Source organism: Rutidosis leptorrhynchoides, chromosome 4 (genome assembly GCF_046630445.1).
Source record: "Rutidosis leptorrhynchoides isolate AG116_Rl617_1_P2 chromosome 4, CSIRO_AGI_Rlap_v1, whole genome shotgun sequence".
NCBI classification, from domain to species: Eukaryota; Viridiplantae; Streptophyta; class Magnoliopsida; order Asterales; family Asteraceae; genus Rutidosis; species Rutidosis leptorrhynchoides.
This window is the reverse complement of record NC_092336.1, coordinates 64,512,463-64,533,822: the sequence shown is the minus strand read 5'-3', so window position 1 is coordinate 64,533,822 and position 21,360 is coordinate 64,512,463. Positions and strand designations below refer to the sequence as shown.

At 32.8% G+C, this 21,360-nt stretch overlaps 2 protein-coding genes across 2 annotated transcripts; one reads left to right on the top strand and one right to left on the bottom strand.

The window, feature by feature from the left end:
- Positions 1–1,789: 1,789 nt before the first annotated feature.
- LOC139839683 (monocopper oxidase-like protein SKU5) lies at positions 1,790–5,998 on the top strand. The gene is made up of 9 exons (XM_071829816.1): positions 1,790–1,927; positions 2,384–2,493; positions 2,589–2,859; positions 2,940–3,078; positions 3,594–3,960; positions 4,521–4,886; positions 4,987–5,065; positions 5,425–5,624; positions 5,750–5,998. Exons 1-9 carry the CDS (start codon positions 1,790–1,792, stop codon positions 5,838–5,840), a joined length of 1,761 nt encoding a protein of 586 aa, XP_071685917.1. The 3' UTR covers positions 5,841–5,998.
- A 10,762-nt stretch (positions 5,999–16,760) lies between these two features.
- On the bottom strand, positions 16,761–18,503 carry LOC139843359 (NAC domain-containing protein 7-like). The gene is made up of 3 exons (XM_071833441.1): positions 18,344–18,503; positions 17,885–18,156; positions 16,761–17,348 (listed from the first exon to the last, which is right to left on the bottom strand). The coding sequence occupies exons 1-3, from the start codon at positions 18,501–18,503 to the stop codon at positions 16,761–16,763; spliced, it is 1,020 nt and encodes a 339-aa protein (XP_071689542.1).
- Between the last annotated feature and the right edge of the window lie 2,857 nt (positions 18,504–21,360).

The window sequence follows — 21,360 nt, the reverse complement described above, 5'->3', positions numbered from 1 at the left end:
AAATTGACGCTAATGATTTAGATGCGGATGCATGAGCAAAGGAGTGCATTTTGGCCTCTTCAAATAAGGGAAAAGTATTCTTTCTTCGGGCTACGTTGATGATGGAGTATCAAGGCGAGTTCTTTGTTTGGTTTCTTTGATTCGGTAATGGAAGGGATGGAGTTAGATCAGGCTAAACTTATTAACTCTAAACCGCCGTCTAAATTCAAGAAGCCTAAAAAGAAAAAAAAGATTATTTAACACGTCGAATTGAGAAGTTTTTCGGCTAAAGACATGTGATTTTGTTTGCTTGTATTCTAAGGTCATGCATTTATTTGGTTTACCCGAGTTGGAGATGACTATTATTCTCGTCGATGTGTCTTGATTACAGTCCCTCTCATTTTTCTTGTTAATTTTGTCTTTGTATTTTGTCGCAGTTTCGTTTGATTTCCCGCTGACTTTGGCTCTGGTTTCTTGTTGGCTCTTATCACGGGTAGAGCTCGTTTCGCTTGTTGCCGTTTGGTTGTATGTTTTATTGGAGTATTTTATATTTTTGATGAAGTGTTTCATATTTTTATTCGAGGTTAATTTTTCTTTTCTTAAAACACAAGTAAACTATTTAAGTGGTGCAAAGTGAGTGATTACTACTCTATATGTTTCATAAAAAAGAATCGTAGTTATTAATAGAGAGTATTAAATTAATATTAATGTTGTGAGGGCCGTATTAAAGTTATAGTTTTTTGTCAAAAAAATAAAAATAAAAATATATAATAAAAAATTAAGATAAACTTTTCAAAGAAGAGCTTACGAGCAGGGGCGGGGCGGATCTAGAGTGTTACCAGTGGTTGCATGGGACACCACTGAAATATGCGATTTAGTAGAATTTTTTTGGGGTTTTTAACTAGTGATACTAGTTGATAGTGTAAATTTTTTGTGTGACACCACTGAAATAATCTATCTAGTAGAAAATTTTTTAGGGTATTAACCGGTGACACTAGTGACCATCAATTCTAAATCCGCCACTGCTTACGACTTGTAAGTTTAGGGGTGTATATTACCTATTCATTAAAAAAATGTATGCATAAAAGTGTGAGTCTGTTTTTTAAAACTATTTTTGTCTAGGTATACCGATATGGTTAATAAATCCAATCATAACATGCGCGTAATGGGTCTTTCTAACTGGACTTTAGCTGTCAGTCTTGTCACTTCCTCACACTCTCTGTCTCTTTCTCCATAGTTTTTTGTAAAATTACATTTTAGTCCCTAAACTATGAACATTTTTATTTTTCTTTATAAAAGTTAAAATTCATCTACAACTCTACAAACACATGAATCACCATAGCAGTAACAGAACGACAACGATAGATCGACAAAAGAAAGAAAATTATAATAATCTGACCATGCAGAATGTCATATCTATTGTTAGTATTACTATTACCCTTTTACATTTACATTATTATGATAGTAACAATTACAATTGTAGCTAACATTAAGAAATTTTGAAAATGATAAACTTTGATTTTCATGTGGCGATTACATTTGACATTTATGTAACGATTATTTATTTTTATAAGTTTTTTTTTTTTTTTTTTTTTTTTTTTTGTATTTTGGATTCACGAATAATTAATTAAAATTGAATTAAATAACCACCATAAAAGCCGTTTGCTGTTTGTCCCCACAAACTTTCCAATCTGTCTAAAATTTCTTCACTTTCTCTATTGTTGATATGTAAAAAAAACCCCACGAATAAAAAGTACCCAAATTCCATTTATTACATACTCCTTAGTTTTTAAAGCTTTGTTCACAATCAATGGCTGCTTCTTTTGGATTTCTCTCTTGTCTCTTTTTCATTTTGTTTCTAAGATTCACATTTGCTGAAGATCCAACTGTTTCATACCATTTTGATATTTCTTACATCACTGCTTCACCTCTTGGTGTCCCCCAACAGGTAATTTACACTTTCTCTTGTTTTCCCCAATTGGGTTTTGTTAAATTTCATAACTTTATTAATGAGTTAGTTTTATAATGTCGGTTATCAGTTGGGTTTTGCTTAAAAATCATTAATTAAATAGTTTTCTCATTCGGGTTTGTTAAATTCATATTAGGCATTGATGGGTTTGTTTTATGTTTAAAAAAGATAACATTTTTAGGTTAATACTGTGTTTTCTTCAACTGGGTTTTGCTTAATTATCATCAAATGATATGTTTTTTTTTTAGTTTTCTCATGTGGGTTTTGTTTAACTTAATGTTGAGGACTACCTAATACGATTTGGATATAAAAAATATGGAGTTTTTAGGCTCAGATCTGGGATATGCAATTCGAATTACAATAAGTGAGATTTGACTTGTATTTTGACTTATTAGTGATTTTGATTAGCATTGCTATAAATTTGAATCTTTGTAGGTTATTGCTATAAATGGGAAATTTCCAGGCCCTACTATCAATTCAACCACTAACAACAATGTGGTTGTCAATGTGAGGAACAAATTAGATGAAAACCTTCTCCTTACTTGGTATGATTTGCTCTCGTTATCTTTAAATCTTGAAATACATATAAAAAATATGAAATAATTATATGTGTGATTGAATTGTGTATTGCTTTAAACAGGGCTGGTGTACAACAAAAGAGAAACTCTTGGCAAGATGGTGTTCTTGGTACTAATTGCCCAATTCCTCCAAAGTGGAATTGGACTTACAATTTCCAAGTTAAGGATCAAATCGGAAGCTATTTTTACTTCCCATCGCTCAATTTACAACGAGCATCAGGTGGTTTTGGTAGTTTTATTATTAATCCGAGGTCTGTCATTCCTCTCCCGTTTGACACGCCAGCTGGCGATATCACCATCTTGATTGGTGACTGGTACATTAGGAACCACACCGTAAGTATCTGCTATCAACACGAAGATTCTTTGTAATTTAATCGTACGTGTTGTTGTTTGATTCATGTGTGTTTGTGTAGGCTTTAAGAAAGGCGCTTGATGCTGGACGTGAACTTGGAATGCCTGACGGTGTTCTTATCAATGGTAAAGGACCGTATAGATACAACGATACTCTTGTTCCTGATGGAATCGATCACGAAACCATTAATGTTGAACCAGGTTAGTTATTAGATTAATAATAATTACATTTAGGGTGTGTTTGATTGATTACCTTTTAATTTAATGCTTCAACGGTGAATGCTGAACCATTCAGCATTTAGCGCTTTTGTTTATGACCTACGAATATGAATGACATGTGGTGTTTATGGGTTCAACATTAACTATTAACTATTCAGAGTTGAAATATTCTCTTTAACCATTAACTACCTAAATTTATGTAATATGCGACTATGCTCTATAAATTATATCAATATCAATAACACTTATTAAACAACTATATTGTTTTATTATTCATGCAAAAGGTTAATAATGCAATTTTTCATCATTCTCATTGTTCATTCAAAATGATTATCAAACCGGTTATTGTCATTCAAAACCAGCTTCATTCACAACCTTCGAATTAATTTCTATTATGAACCATTCAGCGCTTATCCATTCAGTTTTAACAAACACACCCTTAGTCGTATTTAAATAAGTTATATGTTCTGAAAATTGTCAAATTTCATATTGGGCAGGCAAAACGTATCGCATTCGTGTTAGCAATGTCGGAGCAACAACTAGTTTGAACTTTAGGATTCAAAACCATAATTTGCTTTTAGCTGAATCGGAGGGATCATACACAGTGCAACAAAACTATACTAGTTTGGATATACATGTTGGACAAACGTACTCGTTCTTAATCACCATGGATCAAAATGCAAGTAGTGATTACTACATTGTTGCTAGTGCTAGATTTGTAAACGAATCGACTTGGCAACGAGTTACTGGTGTCGGCATTTTGCATTACTCGAACTCCAAAGGGAAGGCATCGGGCCCACTTCCTGATCCTCCCCAAGATCAGTACGATAATACTTTTTCGATGAACCAAGCAAGATCTATCAGGTAGGTTCACATTACACTCTAAATCCAATATTATGACTAACAGTTTTTTTGTTTATTGACCCATTTGACCCATTGTTCTTACAATTTTCTAGATGTGGCAAGATGGGTTGTTTTGTTAGTGTGTTTAGAAAAATCATATCTTTAGTACCTTTTGGATTGGTCCCGAGGTTGGGTGGACCCACAAACAGAGGCGTCTCTGGTGCATGTGCAAGTGTGCAACTAAACAGGACCTAAAATTCTGAAGGCCCAAAAAATTTGAAAACCTATATAATAACCCATTTATTTATATATTTTTTCATAAACCAAATTGCACAAACTTCATTTATCAAACAATTTATTCACGAAAAATCGTTTATCGAATATATTTAAATCACAAATTTTGTTTATTAAACAGATTAGTAGTATTATCTTATGTATTCAAAAGTTTAACGTTATAAGGGCTCATTTTTATGTCTCGAACAGGACATCTAATTTAATGAGACGGTTTCATTTGTCCACTTTTTATGTTTTCTTGAATAGTTAATGTGTTAATTATAATTTCACAAACACTATTATTACAGGTGGAACATTTCGGCTAGTGGGGCTCGTCCAAACCCACAAGGTTCCTTCAAATACGGTTCGATAAATGTGACTGATGTGTACATACTGAAGAACAAACCACATGTAACAATAAATGGTAAACGAAGGGCGACGCTAAGTGGGATCTCGTATGTGAATCCGTCAACACCAATTAGGCTTGCCGACCAGTTTAAAGTTAAGAAAGCGTATAAACTTGATTTTCCTAACGAGCCACTTACGGGACCTTCTCGTATGGAGACGTCTGTTATCAATGGAACATATCGGGGATTTATGGAAGTCGTATTACAAAACAATGAAACCAAGATGCACAGTTACCATATGGATGGATACTCATTTTTTGTAGTCGGGTATGCCAAAATTCATCCAATTTCCTAAAAAATTCCATTTTTTTAATTGTTGTATGATATCTTAATTTGTGTTAACTAATCATTCGTGATTTCATCTCAGAATGGGTTACGGTGAGTGGACTAACGACAGCAGGGGACAATACAATAAGTGGGATGGTATTGCTCGTGCGACAACACAGGTACCTTTATTATTACTTTATTGTCCAAAATAATTGTCCAGTTGCAAAAAATTACTATTAAACGTCATTAAACTCCACAATTTACCTTAGTTCATTACTCTCAATCACTCATATTTTTAACAAATTCGGTCAAACTTACCTTAAATATAAGAACAAAACTGACATTTATCATACATATCTTAAATCCAACAAAAATTCCCAGAGGACTTTTTTTTGGGACGGAGGAAGTAAAGATTATAAGTTGTTAAACACTCAACACAAGCAAAAGTGTATGTGACAAATGCAAGCATCCATACACCATCTCTACAACGTTTATTGAATTACGAGTATTTAGTGGCTATATTACATATGTTTTATAGGTTTATCCCGGGGCATGGACTGCAATCTTGATCTCTCTTGATAATGTTGGAGTGTGGAATTTAAGAACCGAAAATCTTGACTCGTGGTATCTTGGTCAAGAAACTTATGTTAGGATTGTTAATCCTGAGATTAACAACAAAACAGAGTTACCCATACCCGATAATGCCCTTTTCTGTGGTGCACTCAGTCGTATGCAAAAGTAAGTATACTTTCTTCTTATCAAATTCAGTTCTAGAGTTCCAGAAAATGGTCAAAGTTTGACTTTCGAATGCAGTTTTTTTTGTGAAAGATCTTTATTGTAACTAAAATTAATGAATTGTTCAGGCCGCAAGACATTTCTTCAGCGTTTACTGGGCATGGATCAATGGTGGTGTTGGGTCTGTTAATGGCAATATTGAGTGGTCTACTGCTCTGATTCTAAACAGGAACCTGCTCTAATTGACTCTGTTCATGTAATTTATGTGTTAAGGCTTATTTAAGCTTTAATTAAGTTGAGGTAGTTTTTTAAATCTTTCTCTAAATTCGTAGAAATTCATTTCTTGTTAGGGGTTCTGGTAATCCATCATTCTTTTATTTTACTTGATTGTTTATGTAATTGAGAGGGGCAATGCTATTTAAAATCTGTTGGTTTTTAGTCAAGAGTGAAGTCTACTTTAAGCTTTTTGTACTCTTATTATTTTTTTAGTACAAGGATTATGTACAAAATATTTTAAGACAACTTGAAGAGTTAACATCATATATCACGCGTTCAATTGAAAGATAAACATATTAGTGAAGTTAAGATATTTAAATTTGTAAAGAATTAAGTCTATGAACAGATTAAGTAATTGCTTCAACTTTACTCATTCCCTTTTTTCAAGTGCAAAACACAACTTGATATCACGTGTAATTATATCACAAATCCAGGTACCCATCCAGCAGCAATCACCTTTCACCATATATACTTATTTACGGATTACTTAAATAGTAACTAGAAAATCAAATTATAACATCAACAGGCATATAATGAGTTTGTCATGCACTTGTGAGTGGTTGTGCCCCTCTTGAATGATTTCAACCTTATTTCATTAACCTGCAAATAATAGTAGATAAATTTTCTCTTGTACTTATTGTAATCGTGTAAATGATCATCTCCCTTATGTTGCGAATTTGGGTACAGAGTATATGATTTCAACCGCATATATTCCAGAATTGTGTAAGGATATCTTTTCGGAAGTGTTTATTCGATCATGTGGATACATGGAATCACGAAATTCGCTATGAGATTGAGCTACACATATTGAATATGTTTTGGGCACACAAATCAGATTTCGGATGTGTTTCCGTGGTGGTTTGTGCGTATGGAACTATGCAAATGAACGAATGTCACCCACATAATGATTATCTAAACATTTATGTCTAAAACTGTTTTTTGGCTTCATTGAATCTGGTCAGCAATAAGGGATTTACTTCTTGGACCCCCTAGGAGCGTCATACCTAGTAGTAGAGGCAGAGCTTTTACATGGGCTAGAAGGGTCCTAGCCCCCATAAAATTTGATAAAGTAGTGAAACTAGTAGCCCTTTGAGTTACTTACGTTTGGACTTTTAATTAAATCAACTAAATTGGAGTCCGTATGAAAAAAGTGTCACATAATTTGCATTATCAACAATTTACTTCACAAGATTTATTAGGTTAAACCTCACGAGAAGCATATCTTGGTGCGCCAAGGTAAATGGTCGGAAATGGTTATTTAATAACCAGGTTTGGATGTGTATATCTAAATAAATATACTTCATGTCTCCCGAGTAATTTGAAGAAAGAAAACCTTATTCATCTACCCGTTTGCATATTAAATTTAGCACTTTTCGCCCTAAAAATTTTGTTTGAGCTTCGCCATTGCCCAGGATCACAGAAGGGGTGCGCCTCCTTTACTCATGGACTTTTAATTGAACATGAAATATAGTAATTTAGTCGGTATCTTTTTTGCATCTCTTAGTACGTGTCTAATTTTAATTTCGACTTCATTGAACCTGGTGAGCAGTCAATGCATGTCCCTTTGTGTAAGGGTGCAAACCAAAATTCCACATCGGTCACGGGACAAAACAAATGTTAGACATGAGAAAAGAGAGACTCTTGAGCTTAGATTGTAGAACATGTTGTTAAGCTATACGATCCTATATCAGACCCTAATAGAGGCGTTATCCCTAAAACCTCACAAGAGGGTGTGCAAGGGTGGAACACTGTAAGGTAGCTGGGTTAGCCGTTCATTTGTGGCGATTGATTTTTTATTTATTTATTTAATTTTTTTTTTTTTTGTAATTATATGTATAATTGTGTGTGGATACATTCATACATATGTTCTAGCTATTCTATGTAAAAATATGAGTACAACAAGATGAGCACGCCTCATGATTATGTCTGCTGAGAAGATGGCATCGCTTAAAAGGGAAAACAAATTGTGAAAACACAACCAACCTCTTATATTGACCTCAAACAAAGTAAACATTTTACATTATTATTCTTTGTTTCTTAGATTCATTACAGAATCATCAACTCATGCCATTCTTTGTCTTCTATTTTTTTTTTCCACATATTTTCATAAACATGATACCACCTCCATACATATATACCTTGAGCCTTTATTATCTATTACTATACATATAACATATGCGTGAAGATTAGTTTCAATTCTTCCAAGAATTCTTCGGTTATTCTTATCTTGATTTAAATTTATGGTAAGTTATGCACTTAATTTCCATTTTAAGTCAAACTTACTGTCACACCATTTCCCACTTTAAGTCCTGTTCTGGTTATTTATGGGATGTTTCTGTAAGCTTTTCTACATTTTAGTAAAACATATTAACAGATTAGACTGCTGCCATGCATTAATTAAGGCTCCACATTTTTTGCTACTTTTTGACAAGTTTGTGATATGTTGTCTCTAAAGGTAGATAATATTTGCCCATAAGAAGCGACTATTGGTCATGTTATTACGTTAGCCATTTGTTTTTGTAAACTAGACGGTATTTCTGTGAGCCATTGGTTCGGAATAACAGGAATAATCAGTCTTATCCATCTTTATGATTTTACACAACTATATACGTTTGCCCATGTCATAAGATATTACGTTGTTTGCCATATATATTTACATATATATGGATTCTAGCTATAGGCCGAAACCTTATCTGCTATACAGTGCAGTTTAATTTAGGGGCTGCCCTTTTCAATTTTCACTTAAGATTCAATTTAATAGTCAAAAACAGTTACAGGATATCACGATTAAGTCGCGTAGATCTAAGTAAACAATACTCCTCTTCCCCAGGTACGTAGGCCGAACAAAGAAAAATTATCGGTTTCATTTAATAGTTGTTTGTTATACTCCGTATGTTATAGCTTGACAGCCACAATTGTGTGAACCTAATTATTGAATCAAAAAACTTTGTGTAACTCGTACTGAGAGACTTACACTGTATTCATGCTAATTGCGTATATATGACACATATCGTAAACTTCTTACCTAACACTACTAGAAACCGGACCTTTAGGGACGACATGAAACTGGAATTAGAGACGACAAGTCGTCCCTAAAAACTTTTGGGGACGACATGTCGTCCCCTTTTGTCGTCCCGGATACGCCGTCGCTAAAACTCTTTCGCAACGACATCAATTTCTTTGGAGACGACTATGGGCCCCACTTTGACTTTCTGCTGTCGAACGAATGGGTCAATTCCAGACGACATTTAGAGACGACATGTCGTCTCTAAAGAAATAATATTAAAATAATGATACAAAAATTAATTTATTAAATAAAATATAAAAATGGACTGGGGACGACATATATGGACGACATTTAGGGACGACATGTCGTCCCTAAATAAATAATATTAAAATAATGCTATAAATATTTATTTAATAAATAGAATGCCAAATTAGGATTGGGACGACATTTAGGGACGACATGTCGTCCCTAAAAGGTACTGTAAGTTTTTTTGTAGTTTTGATTCTGATGTACGTACCATCCGTAAAACGGGTCAATTCAATATAATCTAAACATGCTGTACAACCATAACATAAACACAACCATAACCATAGTTTACAACCATAAAAAATCCGAGTTTACAAATCCAAAAGTTAACAAATTCGAAATAACAAATCCGAGTTTACAACCATAACATTAAATATTATCCAAGTAGCAAACAAGTCTAACTACATACTTACCCATCATTTTCTTCTTCACCCTCATCATATTCATCTTCATCATCTTCACCGTCATCATCTTCACTGGGGTCAACGTTACCCTCATCATCAATGTCAAACTCAATCGACAATGGACCCCTTTCAGCCACCATTTTACGTAGTCTATTGTTTGTTGTTGGGCCACGACCACCCTTTCGGGAAGGTTGAGCTGCATATTCAAACCAATAAATTACACATTAAATAATAAACAAAATGAATAAATAATATGATCACGAGGTACAAGGTATTAATTATTTAATTTCTTACAAATGTTGTGCCCACGCTCTAGGTTATTATTACGTCGAGGGGGGTCATTGTCCCCGTCCCTATGGTGGCTAGTTGCACCGAGCATCTGCATAAATACAAATAAGTCAATAGAACATTGATATTATATATATATATATATATATATATATATATATATATATATATATATATATACTTTTCTTTTCTTTTTTTAACAACTATATATATATATATATATACATATATATATATATATATATATATATATATATATATATATATATATATATATATATATATATATATATATATATATATATATACTTATACTTTTCTTTTCTTTTTTTAACAACTATACACTATATGTATGTGTATATATGTAAATATGGCTAGTTGAACCGAGCATCATAAGAAGCGAGCTAAAACTTATACATCTGCATAAATACAAATAAGTCAATAGAACATTGATATTGATATATATATATATATATATATATATATATATATATATATATATACTTATATTTTTTTCTTTTTTTAACAACTATACACTGTATGTATGTGTATATATGACAATGACAAGTATAGAAACATAAACATACATAAGTATACTTATAGTTACGTACATAAACATACATAAGTATACTTATATACATATTTACGAAGAGTAAAATGTTAAATTCCCAATTGATGTTTCACAAATACAGCAACAAATGTATGTGAATGATTTTTTTTCTTTTTTTCTTTTTAACGATCTAAATAAATGCATGAATTTTGAAACATTTAAAAATGCCAATTTCATACAATATTGTGCAAGCCCCACATAAATATTTATTTACATACAAGTATGATTGCTTTTGCCTTTCATGAACATGTATCTTCAGAACGATGCAATGCATCTTAATTTTATTTTGTTGGTTCAACTTCATCGTTCTAAGATAGCACATGTATAGACACAGTAGCGTTTTTGGTATACATATTCAAAATTATACTTAAGATGATTAATTGAATGTTTATCACTTTCCATAATTCTTATCTAGAAAGAAACAATAATAGCAAAAAGTATTAGTGTCAATAGTGAGATATGTTCTGTTTGAATGGTGAATCACTTATGTTCAATTTATTCTTGTGAGAAAGAAAGTGTTGACCATGTGCTAATTAGTCATAAACATACATACAATTGATTCAAAGTTCATGTATGTATGTTAATGTTTCCCCAAATGGCAAATTTTGAAGCAGAGGACAATACCCACTTTGCATAAAAGGAAATACTACAATTTGAACATCAAATGCAACCTAGTTTAAGTGTTCCAAACCTTCGTATACACATAAAACAATAAGCATAAGCATAAACATAAACATAAACAATAACATTTATACTTATACAACTTTATAACAAAATTCGGATTTAATCAACAAAGCTTAATCAACATGTTCTTGATAATTTCATAACAAAAACTACAACTTTTATAACAAAATTCGGATTTAATCAACAAAAATTTCATAAAATCATCAAACAACAGCAAAATAATAATTAAAGCATGAAAATCATTTACCTAAACATAATCAAATACAACAATCTTCCAAAACACAACCACAATTATTGGATTTAAAGCAACCAAAATACCAAAATTTTAATTTGAAAAATAAATGAAGAACATACCTTTTTAGTGTTTAAAGATGCAAGAAATGGTTGGAATTGGTGTTCTTTGAACCTGAAATCGCAGCAATTAAATTCGGATCTTAACAAACTCAAAACAATAAACTTTAATTTTGAAAGAAAAATATGAAGAACATAATTGTTAGTGATTAAAGATGGAAGAAAAGCTTTAATTTGGTGTTTTTATACCTGAAATCACTGCAAATCGCCGAAGTTTCGCTATATTTGAGAGAGATGCGGTGTAAAATGAGTAAAGTGGTGGATGGATCTGGTTTTAGCAGGTTAGTTCATTAGGGACGACATACAGGGACGACATGTCGTCCCTGATTAGTGTGGAGGGAAAATTTTGGGTTCCGCCATTTTTTTCACGAATTTTTTGAATTTTTTAACATTTGTTTATTTTTTAACATATATATATATTATTTAACATATATATTTATTATTTAACATATATGTTTATTAATTTTACTTTTTAAAATTTTTATAAACTTAATATTTTATAAAATATTTAATTATATACAATTTTATTTATATTTACTTCTATAAATATTTATTATTTAAAACTCTATTTATAATTATTAATTTTATATATTTATTATTTAACATATATAATTATTAATTTAACATTCAAATTTTTTAATCACTTAAATATTTTTTGTAATTACTTATAAATTATACAAATTAAATCATAATTAAACCCTAATTAAATCATAATCTAAGTCGTGACTGCAACAACCCCTAAATGATCCGGTTTGGCGAAAAACTTTAGCCCTAATTAAACTATCAAGACATAATTAAACTATCAAGCGCTAATTAAACTATAAACCCTAATTACACCCTAATTAAACCCCGTTATATTTGGTGGGAAACTTTGGGCGGGCAATTTTTTGGCGCTAATTAACTTTTGGTGAGAAATCACCTTCCATTTATACCCAGTTTTGTTTCTTCTATTTACACATTCAAGTAAGTCTTTCTTAATATTAACACCATGAATCACCCTGATGTGTATGGGGAACAATACATCTTTAACCCTCAAAATTTATACAAGATTCAAATATTACAAATAAGCACGCACAACTATCGAGCACTTAAAACCCGGTTATTATAGCTCTTAATGTAAGTATTCTTATCAAGTTCGTCCCAAGAGAGCGGTGTAAGTTGAATACTTGAAATTAATAGTTATCCTAGGGGTTTGTTTGATTGGGGGTTCTGCGAGAGCTTTTAACTAACAGCTAAACCTTTTCAATTAAACAAACTTAAACTTAACTAGCACAAGTAACAAATAACTAAGAAATTGAGATTTAATCAATAAGACAAAGAGTGTTCACTTATCTAATCCTCTCTATACTTGGATTGCCCTTGTTTTACCCAATTTGATATCACTTTTAGATTTGGTGCGGCGCTTTTGGCTTGGCAGGAGCGACGCATTTGGCAGATAGGAACGGCGCTTCTGCTCACTGATGAAAAATGGAGCCAAATCATGCATGAGAGTGCCGCTTTTCCATTAGGAACGACGTTTTGGACCTTCGATAGCGGCGCTCCTTTACAAGGAGCGGCGCTTTTTAAGCTGATTCCTACGCTTGACATTTTCTTTGCAACTTTTGAGCAAGACTTGGTCAATTTTACACCAAGTTAGGCTTTTTGCCTTGAGTCGACACTTTGGCGCAAGAAAAACAACTTTTGGGCCCAACTATCATCAAAACCGAATAAAATGAGGGCAATATTGCGGAATAAAGCATATATAGTTGGAGCAATATCACACCCTCATAATCCATATGCACCACCAAGAAATCCAACCAGACCTATTAGTGAAGGTTGTGAGTTCAATCTACAAGATCTTCCAGAAATCGAGCAAGAATTTGAAAGAATGGGTTGACTTCCTTTCATTCGGGTTAATAAGTACTCGTTTCCTCTACTCGTCTATCACTTCTATTCAAACTTTCAATTCATTAATGAACAAACAGTGAGGTTTCGAATCTTTGACGTTCCATATGAGTATACTCTTCAAGAATTCGGTGCACTATTGGGCGTTCCATTTGATGGTATAAATATCTATTATCCCGGTGAAGACATTCAAGATCTTTCCGAGGGTATCGTACCACATGAAATGACCATACTTATATGCCGTACTTGTGTTCCATACAAGGTTACTTATGCATGTACCTGGGAGGGACCACGTCGGACAACGGCTAGATGGGAATACCATATAAAATCCAGCTCGGTTAAGCGTACACGCTACCGGCATCATCTAGGCGAATGCAAAGGGCATTAAGAAGACAAACTATATTAACACAAATAAGCCCCCCGACAACTATTCTGCCCAGATCATGGCAGACACTGTGAAGAAATACTCGGAGTGAATACGAAGCAAAACCCCTCCCGACTAATCAAGGCATTCACCCGTAATGACCTAGTCGGGGCCACCACACTGCCGGAATTATCACAACTTCCCGGCTTAGTATTCCGACCAAGGATAATGTCCCGAGACAAAAACCTGTCCCGGGGCAAGTGCGATGTCCCGGAGCAGACACTTCACACTGAAATGAGTGCACTGTCCCAGAACGAGTACTTGATCCCGGAACAAACACACAAACAAGGTGCATGCCACATCAGCTCATGAATCTAGGAAAGTTTGTTAAGATCTGCTCGATTATTCCCATGAAAGGGACATGTGCCACGTCACCCCTCGGGATTGAAAAAGTTTGTTACAACAATGAAAGGGACATATGCCACATCACCATTCCCTCATAACATCTATAAATACGTAGACAAGATCATTTATTTCACAACACTTGATGCATTAATGTTACTCTGCTCAAATTAATTATGGTAGCATCTCTCCAGTCATTAATACAATTCGATATTTAACACCTCATCATCAAAATAGTAATACGAAACCTTAATTAAAGCTTAAATACAAACATAACCATAAGGTCACTTAAATTTAAAAACAAAATTATAATTAAAGCTTAAACGTTATTACATTTGATGGGACCCTTTGGGCGGGAAAACTTTGGGCGTGAAACCTTTGGGCGGGAAACCAACATTACACCATTGGGCGTTCCATTTGATGGTAGAAATATATATCATCCCGGTTTTGAACTTCAAGCTCTTCCTGAATTTATTCCAAAATATGAAAGTAGGGCACTTCTATGCCGTACTGCTGTTCCATATAGGACCATAGTACGTTAAGTACGGTAGAGTTAATAATGCTCATTTAGTCGCTTCCCGAATGAATGGTCTTTATAACTCAAAAAGATCTCTTCCATATGGAGCGTTTATGAATCGTTTACTAGGTCGGATGCTTGTAGCCATCCTCGTCGTCGCCGTTAGTAGTGTGATCTAGTTTGGGTAGCTTTTTAAGATCATCATTTAATAATTTCCGTTGAAGTTTGTGTTTAATTCAGTAACATTGTATGACCTTTATTTAATGTTTGTCATTTGGAGTGTTTTAATTCACAATATTTGTATAATATTCGATTGAATGTTTGTCGTTTGTCCGATGTTAACTATAGTAAACTTAAAAAAATGACAATTTCATTCAACATATCTTATAAAACGATACAATCAATACTTGAAAACTAGAAAATGACAATAACACAAACGATACAACATAAAAACGATACTAATAATACCAAACTTAACTAAACTTAACAGTTTAGTTGACGGAAATTAAAATACATTTCTTAATCTTCGAAAACTAAATAAAGAGAAATGCGATTGGAACGCCAGTTCAGTGTCTCTTTTATACCGTTCTACTGCTCTTCGCTGCGGAGATATGTAGCGGACAATTCCGGAACATAGTCATCTTCGTAATACAACACGTTCGTGTGTTCGAACGGAACCATTTCTTTCAAAAAGCAAAACAGGTCCTCTAAACTTGCGTGGCGAACGTCAATTTCTCTGAATATAGACTGAGAACTACGGGCATAATCGTAAACTCTAATTTCATTACGGAATTCACTTCCGTAATACACTTCCAATGAGACGATCATCGGTGCAAGGGTCAACATTTTCGATGTGTTTTTAGTGTGTTAAAAGTGTGAGTAATGTTTGAGATAATTATGTGCTTAAATAAGAGAAAATCTGACCAAATTGTCGTCCCTAAAAGTTTTCGGGACGACATGTCGTCCCCAAAGAAACGGCGCAAAAATTTCTCACTTTTGGAGCTAAAATATTTCTGCTCCAAAAAACAATTAAATAATAATTTTTTCCTTGGGACGACTATTAGGGACGACATGTCGTCCCTAAAAGTTTTGGCGGGAATTTTTTCACTTTTTGGAGCCAGTTTTGACGAAATAAAATAAATAAAAAAGGTAATTTCTTTGGGGACGACATGTCGTCCCTAAATGTCGTCCCAACAAAACTGGTCAAACGTTTCAGAAAAAGCTGGGACATTTTTTGTCGTTTTCCTTTCTTTTGGGGACGACTGGATGTCGTCCCTAAAAGTGTCGTCTCTAATTCATCATTTTCTTGTAGTGTAAACCAATCTATAGGTTTTAAAGATTATAAAATATTGCTTCCAGGTTCTTTTAATCCACACCTGTTGGAGTTAATCGGTTATAAAAAGATACAAACCATCCCACATCAAAAGTAGAAAAAATTATGTATGCATATAATTAAGGAACCTCCCTTAGGGAACTCATGTCCTTATATGTAGGACATGTTGCATGGGTTAATCGATCTACAACACCAAGAAGATGCCATAATTGAAGTTCTTGGTTAATTAATTTAATTAATATTTAAGTACTTATTCTGGATCTTGATGTTGTCTTATGTTTTATATTTTAATGGCAATACTGTCTTAAAAACTGAGTATAGGTTTAGAATAAGGAAGATAAGTTACAGGAGACATATTACATAAAAAATATGACTACTTACGCATAACTGGCCGGTTGAAACATGAAGCTAACCAACTTCTGTTACAGTTTTATTATCGGTTTTATCCATAGATAGGAATAACACACAAACATCAAGCTCGGCGGGGAAGCTAAAAAGGCATTCTTTCCCTTGTTAGTTTGTCTTGAAAAATAAATTTGGAAATTATTTTCTATCTATAGCATAACTTATCACAACAAATTGATAAAACTGCTTCATCATTATCATTATAAGTTTTATTATGTACAAAAATTAGTTCAACAATTTAATATTATTACAATAGAATCTATTCATCATAATGGTATGTCTCATTTTTCCCTTAATGAATTGATTAATTACTTCCACATATCATTCTGGCAAGTGGATGTGGATATTGAGGCGCCTTCTGAAGCGATTTCCTCGCTCTTAGAATCACTTAAAAGCATGTTCATCTGTTGATCACCCATTTGAATTGATGATGTAGAAGGATTCAAATAATTGTTTTCCTTGGCTACTACTGCATCTTGATCATTACTAAGCTGAGAAGCAACAAATTTATCGAGCACTCGCCAATCAGTCACTTGAAGATCTTGTTCACCATCATTATTATTATTAATGTCACTATTATTATTATTACCATAAAGCAAGTTGATGTGCGACTGTTGATATTTGAGAGATTCTAAGTGAGGAAGCTGAAGGAATGAGTGCTCATGAGGCAAGTTGTAATGCATAATTTGATCTAGTTCTGCTTTTCGATTCAGTTGATGGTGGTATGAAGTATTTGAAGTGTAAGGATGAGAAACTTGATCAGTTGGGGATTCATAATTATCAGGCATGAAAGAAACTTGATCTTCGTACCAGTTACACATAGAATCGTGTTCATCCATTCTACGTACACTTGTTATTCGCTTCTTGAATACTCTGCATACTACCCATCCTTCTTCCTATAGCGAATAAATTAAACGTAAAACGTGAATTAGCTAGCTGACGTACCAAAGCACACTATATCTCGAAAGGCCTAAGTAGTACTCACGTTTATGCATCAATAAAATTTATTTCATGCGTTTAGAGCAAAATAAAAAAATTATAACATCGTTATTCAAATCAAAAATTAAAATCAGAGTTACGGACTCATTAAAATTAGCTCAATATTTAATATCTTCACAAAAGATGACATATTTATGACTTTCTTTTTATATATAAGAAGAAAAAGATCGATAAAAATAATAATTTAAATGAGGATTTTCCTAACGACATCCCTTATGGTTGTCGTTAACGTGCAAAAATGTTTGTACAGCTTGATAACTAGGATAAAAAAGTCAACAGTAACCACCAAGTAACCACCAGATACATGTTTTTTCTTCATGTTAGCGTCAGTATAGTCCTAGGGCCGTCGTTAGCAAAAATCCTTTAAATAATATAAGAACAAATTTGTTTCTTTGATACTAGACTAAGGTGACAAAAGATGCTATGTACTTGCCTGAGTCATCGCATTTTCATTTGTTTCTAGCCTATACTCATGCATGATCCAATCGGATTTCTGTCCATTAGGAGCTCGGCCCTTATAAAAGACCAACGTCTTTCTCATACCAACAAGATTATGCTTCGAGTATATGGACTTGTCTCTTCCGGTAGCTTTCCAAAAGCCAACTTTTGTAGCCCTATTAGTTCGAGTTCCCGTTGGATATTTTTTGTCCTTGTGGCTAAAAAAGTACCACTCATTTTGCTCTTCAGTTCCTAGCTTGCATAATTCTGTCAAGATAACATAAAAACAGACAAAAAAAAAAAAGATACTTTAATTAAATAAAAATTATTTTAGGTTAATCATGATAGCATAAGTGACTAAGACATTGCAGTTAAATGTTACATCCATGAATACATGAGATGAGTAATGCATTCTTAAGTTAATCAATGCAAATTTCAGAGCTTTATTTTATACCTTGAAGATCCCATGGTTCAATTCTGTAGAGATCAACATCTTTAATAACATCAAGATCGATTCTTTTGGATGCAATCTTTTTCCTTAGGTAGTAATCTACGAGTTCTTCATCCGTTGGGTGGAATCTAAAACCAGGGGGAACATGTGTAAGAGTATCCATACTCTCAAAGTTAGGATGATCTACAATCTGCAATACATATTCAAATGTATAATTGTCAGTAATTGTACATATACAATTGAAAAAAGATAGGTTATGTATTCGGTCGATATATATAGTCTCAATTAGCATGTATCGAAAAGCTCGTCTGATTCGCAATATTGATATGTCATACAAGTAGAATAAAAAGACAATATTGCAGTTGCTTTAATGCCAAATTTTCAACTAGTATGAGATAAAACTTCTCACTTAAATAGCTAGAAGGGCATAGAGATAAAAGCAATTAAACACTTCCTATTTGTTCCATTTGCATATATATAGTACATGCATAGTATCTGTATCTATCAATCACTACATTGCAAACTCAACTGAAAATGGACCAATACATATCTTATGTACTGCATGGAGGTGAAGATATGGAAGGAGATTCAGCAGATTCGTCTTAAAGCGTTCCCTATACCTTCTTTATTTTTTTTCCTTTTCTTTGAATAGCAAAAGACTATTTAAGTAAGAAGCTTGAAGATTACAAAATCATTCCTAACAATTAACCATGTATGAATGCTTACTCCTTTTGGGAAATGTGTTAGATGCTAGAGTGACAGTAACATATGTTGTCTCATCATTCTAGCAACTTAATTAACATTTAGGTAACAGCCACTGCAAATCCTGATTTATATGAGTTCCATAAGAAGTAACCATTTTAAAATTATTCAGTTAGTGTTCTTGGACTAGCTAATGGCATATAATGAATATCAAACATGTATCAATTTCACAATTAGCTTAAATCAACACACAAAAGTTAGCTAAAAAAATTCTTGTTAATAGAGGCATTTCTAAATATAATGCATGGACAGACCCAAGAAACATGTTTAGAAAAGGTAATTTTATGAAGAGAATTGAAGAGAATCTAATAGTCTATAATTTACGAATTTTCAATATAAACCTTAACATAGTCTGCATAAAACAGTTCTCAATTTGAACTCTAATTTAGCCCCTTGGGGAATTGAATATAACTCAAAAAGTCATTACTCTTCACACTAACATCAAGCCACATATTTGGCATATAGATTTTAATACACATGATTAAGGATGTCATTTTTTTGCCGGGGTTGAAAAAACAAAATCTTTGCATACAATTTCTTCATGGATTTCAAAGGAGGTTTCATATAATTCTAATCATCAGAATTCAAATAGGTATTTTTATCTGTTAAAAAGGCACAAAATTGGTTTAATTGGTGCATTCTTTTTTATGCAAAAAATATTGCTAATCTATAAGAAGAAATAGAAAAACAAGATAGGAGGGGGAAAAAATGTGCAGGATAGAATGCGAATGATGTGAAAAAAAAAATGAAATACAATTTGTGGATTATGTTTTTGCCATGCATTCTCGAGCTAGAGAGAAGCACCATTTTTGTGCCTTGATGATCAAGATAAAAACTACTCAAGTTTGCTTTTTCTGGATGAAAGTCACTCAAGTTTTGAACCACTCAACAAAAGCAAATACCTTATGATGATGATGATGATGATGATGATGCATAATTAAAAGAATACAACTTGGTGTCCTTGACATATATACAAAAGGCATCAAAATAAACACATATACAACTGCAAGGAGGCAATCAAGATCAAAGTCCTTCAATTCATTTCATCATCGTCCGCCTTTAATGATGTAGCTAAAAATTAAATCTCATCACAGAATTACAAAAGAATAAGCTCAATGAAGAAAAGAAGCACCAGAAAATAGAAAATAGAAAAAGTAAAAGAAAAAACAAATATCATTATCTTGTGATGCATAAAATGTCCAACTACAAAGTTGTTTAGGTTTAAACATATACTAATATCAATCAAATCTGTTTGCTTGTTTAATATATGTATGTAAACCAATAACTAACTGAAACATAAAGTGAAAGAATATATCAGATCATGTGATTGATATATAACCATGAAAAAGCTTAAATTATATTACCAAACCTTAACCAAAACAAAACACGTACTATAAAGAAGGTTAGGAAGAAGATAAAACATAGAAAATTAGTTAGACCTTTGAGATTGTTTCTTTTTGATCCCAATGGATCTTGTAGTTCTTCAACAAGTGGAAGATGATCAGAGACAGAGTAGTGTGTGTGTGTGTGTGTGTGAGAGAGAGAGAGAGAGAGAGAGAGAGAGAGAGAGAGAGAGAGAGAGAGAGAGTTTTCTTTTAATATAAGATCCCTTCTTAGCTTGTTCAATTAATAAGCAAGCAAAGGAGACAAAAAAAGAAATAAAAAGCAAATAGCAAAAGGAATGTTTGGGACCCAAAAGAATTTTAATCTCCTTGGGAATTGAAGTGAAAAGAAGTTTGTTCTTTTGCTGTCTCAAATGACATCAGATCCCACTGAAATTAAACCTAATGACAAAAAAAAAAAGTCACAAAAAACTAATGTTTATATTTTGTTTGAAGAACATAAAGCAAAATGATGATGATGATTATAATATATGGTATATAATATACTCGTATATCTTACTTAATATAGAGTAGTTATATTTTTGTAAATGTGAAGATATGAAGAGCTAGCTAGATTGCTGTAAAAGCTTCCTGCTAAAAAAATGGAGGAAGATGATGCGGAAAAAGGTGGTGGTCATATTATTATATTAATAGTATTAAAGTATTAATTATTAATTAATTAATATTTTCTAATACTAATGCTCCACCATCCGCCACCAGCTACTGATAGAGACCACATGAGATCAATATATAATTATATATGTATAATTAGTAATAATTTATTTAGTGTATATATAAATGACACATATATACTAGTAATATTTTCTCCATGCTTTTTAGGTGATTAGGTCATGACCCGAGAGATTAGAGATAGAA